Source organism: Brassica napus, unplaced genomic scaffold (assembly GCF_020379485.1).
Source record: "Brassica napus cultivar Da-Ae unplaced genomic scaffold, Da-Ae ScsIHWf_1791;HRSCAF=2426, whole genome shotgun sequence".
NCBI classification, from domain to species: Eukaryota; Viridiplantae; Streptophyta; class Magnoliopsida; order Brassicales; family Brassicaceae; genus Brassica; species Brassica napus.
In genome coordinates, this window is record NW_026015209.1 from 13852 (window position 1) to 24703 (window position 10852).

At 44.0% G+C, this 10852-nt stretch overlaps 1 protein-coding gene across 1 annotated transcript; it reads left to right on the forward strand.

The window, feature by feature from the left end:
* Window positions 1-708: 708 nt before the first annotated feature.
* Window positions 709-2115, forward strand: LOC125598907. The gene is made up of 2 exons (XM_048772625.1): window positions 709-1442; window positions 1850-2115. The coding sequence occupies exons 1-2, from the start codon at window positions 890-892 to the stop codon at window positions 1855-1857; spliced, it is 561 nt and encodes a 186-aa protein (XP_048628582.1). The 5' UTR covers window positions 709-889; the 3' UTR covers window positions 1858-2115.
* Window positions 2116-10852: the final 8737 nt, after the last annotated feature.

The window sequence follows — 10852 nt, forward strand, 5'->3', positions numbered from 1 at the left end:
ATATGAGATTAGAGAGTAGAATAGGTATTGAGAGATTAAGAGAGATTTGGTAAGAGATTAAGAGAGGTTTAGAAGAGATTGTGAGAGAAATGTGGAGATTAAGTATGATCCATGATGAACAAGAGAGAGAGACTAGAGAGAGAGTAACATAACTCGCATCCTTTAATTAATGAGAGAGTGTTTACAATATATAGGAGGTGATACTAGGGTTTAAGAAGAGACTAAGCATGTGAGGTCAAGTCTAAGGAAGCCTTTAATTTGAACCGGACCAATGAGCCTCTCCACACGCGTGGTCACTATGCTAAAAGTGAACCTTATCCTTCCAGCCTGTGCCAGCCTGTAGAGACGCTCTTCCTCTATCCATAAACGGTCATATGCCTTCTTTGGTCAAGGCAAAACATGATCAGACCGTGAACTTCTTCTCGCGGTAACATTTCTTTACCGCTTGGTCGATACCGTCTGTACGGCCGTACGGCCATGGTACGGACCTGTACGGACCGGTACGGACGGTTCTCCCTAAGGCCAATCCTTCTCCTCTTCTCCACATCACAACCTCTTCAACCCTGAACAACTCTCCTCATATTCCTCAGCTCATCTCAACAAGAAGTGGATTCAAGATGACTTGATGGTGCTATCTGTGCTGCAAGGATCTCTTGAAGAACATCTCTTGGAAGCCTACAGCTACTGTGAGACTCCAAAACACCTGTGGGAGGTACTCCAAAAGACTTTTGGGAACGTTACCAATCTGAACCGTGTGTATGAGATCAAGAAAGCTATCAACACACTGGTACAAGATGGAGAGGAGTTCACCAAGCATTTGGGCAAGTATAGATCCTTGTGGTCTGAGCTTGAATCATTGAGGCCAAGCACGGCTGATCAAGAGCTACTCATGGAGAGGAGGGAGCAGGATCAGGTGTTTGGATTGCTGTTGACTTTGGATCCTCCGTTCAATGATGTGATCAAACACATGTTGAGGATGCCAAGTCTTCCATCCATGGAGGAAGTGTGTGCGCAGCTCCAGAAGGAGGAAGGATCTCTTGGTCTCTTCGGAAGCAAGGGAGACTTAGCTCTAGCCAACAAGGCTGAGGAAGGAGCGCAAGCTAACCGTGCAGCATACAAGACTGATGAGAGGAAGTATGGTGATGAGAGGAGGTTTGGAGGCAACTGTGATCACTGCAAGAAGCCAGGACACAAGAGGAGCCAGTGCTGGATCCTTCATCCCCATCTCAAGCCGGCCAAGTTCAACAAGGATCGAGAAGCCAGAGCTAACCTGTCTACTGAAGCACGTGAAGCCGGTCCATCAGGAGCAGGCTCAAGTGCACAAGTGGGTGAAAGCGCAGGCAAGGCTATGGCAACTCACTACACGGCCGCAAAGAGTTTGGAGCATGAAGTGATCCGCAAATCTGACATTGATGCCCTCATCAAAGCTCTTAAGGAGTCTGGTACATTCGGAAACACTCTTGGTTACTCTTATACTGCTCATATGATGCCTAGGAATGAGAATAGGTTGATAGATATCATTGAGAAATGAGAAATTAAAATGAGAAATGAATCACCTAGAACTCATCTTGCTAGAGGCATAAAACCATTGATTGTTGACTCTGGTGCATCTCATCACATGATTAGTGATGATAGCTTGATCAAAAACATAGAACCTGCTCATGGTCATGTAATGATTGCAAATGGAGATAGAATTCCCATTAAAGGTGTAGGAGACTTAAAGCTATTTGATAAGAACTCTAAAGCATTTTACATGCCGGATTTTACTTCTAATCTCTTATCTGTTAAAAGATGTACCAATGATCTACAATGCAATGTTATCTTTAGTCCTAACAATGTGACATTTCAGGATATTGAGAGCAATAAGTTGATCGGACAAGGAGTAACCAAGGGGGATCTTTATGTACTTGAAGACATTAACCCCATTTATAGTTGTTTGCTGAGTTCTGTTTTAAGTAAAGGTGCATTATGGCATTCTAGGCTAGGACATCCACATGTTAGAGCCTTAAGCTTAATGTTTCCAGGTGTCATGTTTAAAAATAATGATTGTGAGGCTTGTATTTTGGGAAAACATTGTAAGACTGTCTTTAAAAGATCTACTACTATCTATGATAAGTGTTTGATCTTGTTCACTCTGATGTATGGACTGCTCCCTGCTTATCTAGAGATAATTACAAGTACTTTGTCACATTTATAGATGAGAAATCTAAATACACCTGGATAACACTCATTAAAACAAAGGATAGGGTTCTTGATGCATTTAAAAACTTCCAATCTTATGTATCTAACCAGTATAATGCCAAGATTAAGATTTTCAGGTCTGATAATGGTGGAGAATATACTGGCAATGCATTCAAGAGTCACCTAGCTCAACATGGGATTCTACATCAGACAAGTTGTCCATACACTCCTCAACAGAACGGTGTAGCTGAGAGAAAGAATAGACACCTAATGGAGGTGGCAAGGTCTATGATGTTTCATACAAGTGTGCCTAAGAGATTCTGGAGTGATGCTGTGATCTCGGCTTGTTATCTAATCAATAGGATACCAACCAAGATCCTGGAAGATCAAGCTCCTTATGAAGTTTTAAACAGAAGCAAACCTGTGCTGGATCACTTAAGAGTCTTTGGATGCGTGTGCTTTGTACTTGTACCCGGGGAGCTAAGGAATAAACTAGAAGCAAAGAGCACAAGAGCCATGTTCATTGGCTACTCAACGTCACAAAAGGGATACAAATGCTATGATTCAGAAGCCAGGAGAGTTCTTGTGTCTAGAGATGTGAAGTTCTTGGAGGATAAGAGCTTTTATGGAGATAGAAAGTGGGAAGATCTTGAGGATTTGTCTCAACCATCTGATCGAGCTACAAGTCTTAGGCGTGTACTGGAAGGACTTGGAATCAACATGTCCCAGGATCAGCAACCATCAAAGGAGAATGAAGCTGAAGACCATCACACCATGATCATGAGGGGGGAAATGAGGCTGAGCCTGAAGATCATGAGGATCAAGACTCAGATAGTCATGGTCAAGGTGTGATACAAAGAGAGGAAGAATCCATACAAGAAGATCATGTGGAACCATTGAACCAAATGAAGTAAAAGAAGTAGAAGAGAAGCAGTTCAGCCTACGGTGGTGCAGCCTACGGTGGTGGAGGTGGAACAAGCCCCATTAAGGAGAAGCACACGGCTGAAGAGAGATGCTTCCAACTGGGTAAACACGAGAGTGTACTACAATGCTCAAGCTGTGAAGCATCCCTCTCAGGCTGTGTGCTCATTTGCGAGCTACCCAAAGGAACATTGTGCATTCATACAAGCTTAGATGAGAGCAGTGTACCAAGATCATATGAAGAAGCAATGTTACATGAAGATTGGAAAGAATCAGTGGGTGATGAAGCAAATGCTATGATAAAGAATGACACTTGGTTTGAAAGTGAGTTACCAAGAGGGAAGAAGGCAGTAACAAGCAAGTGGATATTCACTATCAAGTATCTACCTGATGGAACTATTGAGAGGAAGAAGACAAGACTGGTGGCTAGAGGATACACTCAAACATATGGGGAAGACTACATTGATACCTTTGCCCCTGTTGCCAAACTCCATACCATAAGAATTGTTCTATCTCTTGCTGTGAATCTTGAGTGGGAGCTTTGGCAGATGGATGTGAAGAATGCCTTTCTTCAAGGAGAGCTAGAGGATGAAGTGTATATGTATCCACCCGGGTCTAGAGCACCTTGTGAAACCTGGAAATGTATTGAGACTCAAGAAGGCTATCTATGGGCTGAAGCAATCTCCTAGAGCATGGTATAACAAGCTGAGCACTACCTTAAATGGGCGTGGGTTCAAGAAGTCTGAATTGGATCACACTCTCTTCACTCTCACTACTGTTGAGATGAGCTGAGGAATATGAGGAGAGTTGTTCAGGGTTGAAGAGGTTGTGATGTGGAGAAGAGGAGAAGGATTGGCCTTAGGGAGAACCGTCCGTACCGGTCCGTACAGGTCCGTACCATGGCCGTACGGCCGTACAGACGGTATCGACCAAGCGGTAAAGAAATGTTACCGCGAGAAGAAGTTCACGGTCTGATCATGTTTTGCCTTGACCAAAGAAGGCATATGACCGTTTATGGATAGAGGAAGAGCGTCTCTACAGGCTGGCACAGGCTGGAAGGATAAGGTTCACTTTTAGCATAGTGACCACGCGTGTGGAGAGGCTCATTGGTCCGGTTCAAATTAAAGGCTCCCTTAGACTTGACCTCACATGCTTAGTCTCTTCTTAAACCCTAGTATCACCTCCATATATTGTAAACACTCTCTCATTAATTAAAGTATGCGAGTTATGTTACTCTCTCTCTAGTCTCTCTCTCTTGTTCATCATGGATCATACTTAATCTCCCCATTTCTCTCACAATCTCTTCTAAACCTCTCTTAATCTCTTACCAAATCTCTCTTAATCTCTCAATACCTATTCTACTCTCTAATCTCATATGGTATCAGAGCCAGGTTGGCTTTGGTATTGAGAGATCCTTGTTCCTTTCTTTACATTTGCGAGTTTGTTCTTGTGTGTTAAAGAAGAGGAGATGGAGACGACCAACTTTAGCAAACTGGTGACGGTTCCGGTTGCACTGAAGGGAGGCTCGAACTACTTGATGTGGTCCCAGTTGGTGAGGACTACCATTGGAAGGCTAGGGTTGTGGAACCACATCACAGATGATGGTCCGGAGCCAGTGGCCAAAGAAGATGAAGAAGAAGGCGACGGGAAGACTCTTGCGGTAGCTGAAGCAAAGAGATGGGTCCAAGAGGATTTGATGGTGCTGTCTGTGCTCCATGCCTCCCTGGAGCTCCCCATACTTGAAGCTTACGTGCACTTTGAGACTCCTAAGCGCCTTTGGGACATGCTCCATAAGAGGTATGGAAACAAGTCCAACATAAGCCGGGTGTTTGATCTGAAGCAAACCATCAGTGTCTTGAGGCAAGATGGAGAAGATCTCACCAAGCACATGGGGAAGTTTGGAGCTTTGTGGTCCGAACTTGAGAGTCTTAGACCCAACACAACTGATGAGGAATCGCTCATTGAGAGGAGAGAGCAAGATCAGGTGTTTGGGCTATTGATGACTCTAGATGAAAGCTACCAGGATGTGATCAAGCATATCCTGAGATCACCTACTCTCCCATCCATGGAGGAGGTATGCGCTCAACTTCAGAAGGAGGAAGGCTCTCTTGGGTTGTTTGGAGGCAAGAAGGGAATGTCCACGGCTCATAAAGCAGAAGAGGCGCAAGCAAACAAGGCAGCGTACCGTGAGATGGATGGAAGGAAGTATGAGAAGTATGAGGGAAGCTGTGAGCATTGCAAGCGGCAGGGGCATAAGAAGAGTCAGTGCTGGATCCTACATCCCACACCTCAGGCCTAGCAAGTTCAACAAGGATAGAGAAGCTAAGGCTCACCTTTCTGCTGAAGCAAAGTGGTGCCGGCTCATCAGGGGCTAGTCCAAATGTCAAGGCGGGTGAAAGTGAAGGCAGAGCTCTAACTTCTCAGGAGGTGATCACCAAGGCTGACTTTGAGGCTTTCATCCGAGCCCTCAAGGAGTCTGGTAAAATGCTAGGCAACACTCTTGGATACTCATACTCTGCTCATACATTACCTAGTATCTCTGATAAACTGTTAGACATTTTTAAAATCTCATGTACTGCCACTGCTCATACTAGCATAACTGATAGATTGTTAGGAGTAGTTAAGAGCCTGAAAGCTGAAAATGAAACATCTAGAACCAAGACTGCTAGGAGCTTGCATAAACCATTGATAATTGACTCTGGTGCATCTCATCACATGATTAGTGATAACAATCTGATAAAAGACATAGAACCTGCCCTTGGACATGTTATGATTGCAAATGGAGATAGAATTCCCATTAGGGGCATTGGTAAACTGAACTTGTTTAATAAGGATTCAAAAGCTTTTTACATGCCTGAGTTCACCTCTAATCTTTTATCAGTTAAGAAATGCACTACTGATCTTCAATGCAATGTTATTTTCAGTCCTAATGATGTTAAGTTTCAGGATATTAAGAGCAGTAAGTTGATTGGGCAAGGAGCAACCAAGGGGGATCTTTACATGATTGAAGACCTTGCACCTATTTCTAGTTCTTGTTTCTCGTTTAGTTCTGTTTCTTCCTTAAGTACTGATGCTCTGTGGCATGCTAGGCTAGGACATCCACATGTTAGGGCCTTAAGCATTATGTTACCAGGTGTCATGTTAAAAATAATGATTGTGAGGCATGTATTTTGGGCAAACATTGTAAGACTGTTTTTCAGAGATCATCTACTCTTTATGCAAACTGCTTTGATTTAATTCACTCTGATGTTTGGACGGCACCTTGCTTATCTAGGGATGATTACAAGTATTATGTCACATTCATTGATGAAAAATCCAAATACACCTGGTTAACATTGATTAAAACTAAAGATAGGGTCCTTGATGCATTTAAAAATTTTCAAGCCTATGTGACTAACCAATATCATGCCAAGATTAAGATTTTCAGGTCTGATAATGGTGGGGAGTATACTGGGCATGCATTTCGTGATCACCTTGCTCAACATGGGATTCTTCACCAGACTAGCTGCCCATACACTCCACAGCAGAATGGAGTTGCGGAAAGGAAGAACAGACATCTCATGGAGGTGTCCCGGTCCATGATGTTCCACAAAGGGGTTCCCAAGAGGTATTGGAGTGATGCTGTGATGACTGCGTGCTACCTGATCAACAGGATACCAACCAGGATCTTGGCAGATCAATCTCCATTTGAGGTACTCAACAAGAGCAGGCCAGTCTTGGATCACCTGAGGACCTTTGGATGCGTGTGTTATGTTCTTGTACCAGGCGAGCAGAGAAACAAACTAGAAGCAAAGAGCACCAAGGCTATGATGATTGGGTATTCCACTTCACAGAAGGGATACAAATGCTATGATCCTACAGCTAGGAGAGTCCTAGTGTCAAGGGATGTCAGATTCATGGAAGACAAAGGATACTATGATGAGCAGACATGGGAAGACTTGAGGATCTCCCAGCCATCAGAAAGAGCTGCTTGCTTGAGAAACATCCTAGAGGGGCTCGGAATTGGAGTGTCAGATCAGAGAGGCGTCCAGAACCTACTCCAGCTGCAGCAGAAGAACCATCCCACTTTGCACATGAGAAGTGAAGGAATCAGTATCTTAGAGGACCCTAGGCTAGGCCACTGACACGATTCACACTCTCTCCAATATGCATCACAACAGAAACGAACAGAAAGAGACCAAGGAGAAGCAGGTGAAGCTAGAAACAGAGGAACTGATTCTCCTGTCCAAGTGGAGAAGGATCAGCAAGGGGAGAACTGAATGAAGAAGATCAGAGACAAGGAGAGGCTAGAGCTGAAGCTGAAGAACAGACTGAGTCAGTGACTCCACAAGTAGAAGAAGAACAAGAGATGGCACAGAAGGGCCAGTGTTGAGAAGGAGTACAAGGCTGAGGAAGGATCCTTCCAGTTGGTAAACACGAGAGTGTACTACAATGCCCAAGCTGTGAAGCATCCTACTCAGGCTGTGTGTTCCTTTGCTCAATATCCAGAAGCACATTGTGCATTTATGGTAAACTTAGATAAGAATCACATTCCAAGAAGCTATGAAGAGGCAATGGAAGATAAGGAATGGAAGGAATCAGTAGGAGCTGAGGCAGGAGGAGCTATGATAAAGAATGACACATGGTATGAGAGTGAACTACCAAAGGGAAGAAGGCTGTGTCTAGTAGATGGATCTTTACAGTCAAGTACAAGGCTGATGGGTCGATTGAGAGGAAGAAGACTAGACTGGTAGCAAGAGGGTTCACTCAGACTTATGGAGAAGACTACATTGATACATTTGCTCCAGTTGCAAAGCTACACACCATTCGAATAGTCCTATCAGTGGCTACTAACCTTGGGTGGGATCTTTGGCAGATGGATGTTAAGAATGCATTTCTCCAAGGAGAGTTAGAAGATGAAGTTTACATGCTACCACCTCCGGGCCTAGAAGGGATGGTGAAACCAAGGGCATGGTATCACAAGCTGAGCACAACTCTAAATGGAAGAGGTTTCAGGAAATCAGAGCTTGATCACACTCTCTTCACTCTTACGACACCTGCTGGCATTGTTGTGCTTCTTGTATATGTGGATGACATTTATCACAGGCAGTGATAAGGTTGAAATCAAGGAGACCAAGGAGTTTCTGAAATCTGTGTTTGACATCAAAGACTTGGGAGAAATGAAGTACTTCCTTGGAATTGAGCTGTGCAGATCAGAAGAAGGGTTGTTCATCTCACAAAGGAAGTATATCTTGGATCTATTGAAGGAGGCTGGTGCGTATGGTGGAAAGACAGCCAAGATGCCCATGGAGGATGGGTATAAAGCTCCACGTGAGGGGGAGCTAGAAGATAGTAAGCTATTTCATGATCCAAAGCTATACAGGAAGCTTGTGGGGAAGCTGATCTATCTAACCATCACTAGGCCAGACATCTGTTTTGCTGTGAACCAAGTGAGTCAGCATATGCAAGCTCCAAGAGAGCATCACTGGCGCATGGTAGAAAGAGTTCTCATGTATCTGAATGGAACTCAAGGGCTTGGTATATGGATGGGTTGTAACGGGAGTACTGAAGCAGTGGGATATGTGATGCAGATTGGGCTGGAGACAGAACAGATAGAAGATCTACAACCGGCTATTGCACATTCATTGGTGGAAACATGGTTACTTGGAAGAGTAAGAAGCAGAAGGTGGTGTCATGCTCAAGTGCCGAGGCTGAGTATAGAGCAATGCTAAAACTCACAAATGAGTTGGTATGGATTAAAGGAATACTGAAGCACTTGGAGATTGAGCAAGCAACACCAATGACCATGCACTGTGACAATCAAGCAGCCATTCACATAGCCACAAACTCGGTGTTCCATGAAAGAACTAAGCACATTGAAGTGGACTGTCATAAAGTGAGGCAGATGATAGTCTTGGGAGTAATACTGCCGTGCTACACAAGGAGTGAGGATCAGTTGGCAGATGTATTCACTAAGGCGGCTAGGCAAAAGACAATGGAGTCAATTCACATAAGGTTGGGACTCCTTGATCTTTCGCCTAAGGGCTGATCTATACACTCTCCTGATCATGAGGTCCTTACTCTTTTTCCCTCATCAGAGTTTTGTCCCAATGGGTTTTCTTTGATGAGGTTTTTAATGAGGAGGAGCTCATGATCCTTCCAAGCTTGACTTGTTCCACATGGTCAAGCTTGAGGGGAGTGTTGAGATGAGCTGAGGAATATGAGGAGAGTTGTTCAGGGTTGAAGAGGTTGTGATGTGGAGAAGAGGAGAAGGATTGGCCTTAGGGAGAACCGTCCGTACCGGTCCGTACAGGTCCGTACCATGGCCGTACGGCCGTACAGACGGTATCGACCAAGCGGTAAAGAAATGTTACCGCGAGAAGAAGTTCACGGTCTGATCATGTTTTGCCTTGACCAAAGAAGGCATATGACCGTTTATGGATAGAGGAAGAGCGTCTCTACAGGCTGGCACAGGCTGGAAGGATAAGGTTCACTTTTAGCATAGTGACCACGCGTGTGGAGAGGCTCATTGGTCCGGTTCAAATTAAAGGCTCCCTTAGACTTGACCTCACATGCTTAGTCTCTTCTTAAACCCTAGTATCACCTCCTATATATTGTAAACACTCTCTCATTAATTAAAGTATGCGAGTTATGTTACTCTCTCTCTAGTCTCTCTCTTGTTCATCATGGATCATACTTAATCTCCCCATTTCTCTCACAATCTCTTCTAAACCTCTCTTAATCTCTTACCAAATCTCTCTTAATCTCTCAATACCTATTCTACTCTCTAATCTCATAACTACACCCTCAGGTATCATCTGTCTACTTGTATATGTTGATGACATTATCATAACAGGTAGTGATAAGGCTGGTATAAAAGCCACAAAGGAGTTTTTGAAATCTGTGTTTGAAATCAAAGACTTAGGAGAAATGAAATACTTCCTTGGAATTGAGTTGTGTAGATCTAAGGAAGGATTGTTCATTTCCCAAAGGAAGTACACACTTGATCTTTTGAAAGATGCAGGTATACAAGGAGATAAGACAGCAAAGATGCCTCTTGAAGATGGATACAAGATTCCACGTGAGGGGGAGATTGAAGATAGCAAGGCCTTTCATGATCCAAAGCTATACAGGAAGCTAGTAGGGAAGCTTATCTACCTCACCATCACACGACCAGACATTTGCTTTGCTGTGAACCAAGTGAGCCAGCATATGCAAGTTCCAAAGGATCATCACTGGCGCATGGTGGAGAGACTGCTCTTGTATCTGAACGGGACATCAAGCCTTGGAGTTTGGATGGGATGCAACAAGAGTACTGAAGTAGTGGGATATTGTGATGCGGATTGGGCTGGAGATAGAGCAGACAGAAGAAGATCAACCACTGGTTACTGTACATTCATTGGAGGCAACTTGGTGACTTGGAAGAGCAAGAAGCAGAAAGTGGTGTCTTGTTCAAGTGCTGAAGCTGAGTATAGAGCAATGCTGAAGCTTACCAATGAGTTGGTATGGATCAAAGGGATCTTGAAGCATTTGGAGATAGAGCAAGCAACTCCAATGACTATGCATTGTGACAATCAAGCGGCTATACACATTGCAACCAACTCAGTCTTCCATGAGAGAACCAAGCACATTGAAGTTGATTGTCACAAGGTGAGGCAGATGATTGTCTTGGGAGTAATCTTGCCATGCTATACAAGGAGTGAGGATCAGTTAGCTGATGTCTTTACCAAAGCCGCGAGACAGAAGACCATGGAGTCCATTCACATCAGGC

Bases quoted from the DNA above. Each gene is read 5' to 3' on its own strand.
- LOC125598907 (XM_048772625.1), top strand. From the start codon at position 890: ATGGAGAGGAGGGAGCAGGATCAGGTGTTTGGATTGCTGTTGACTTTG.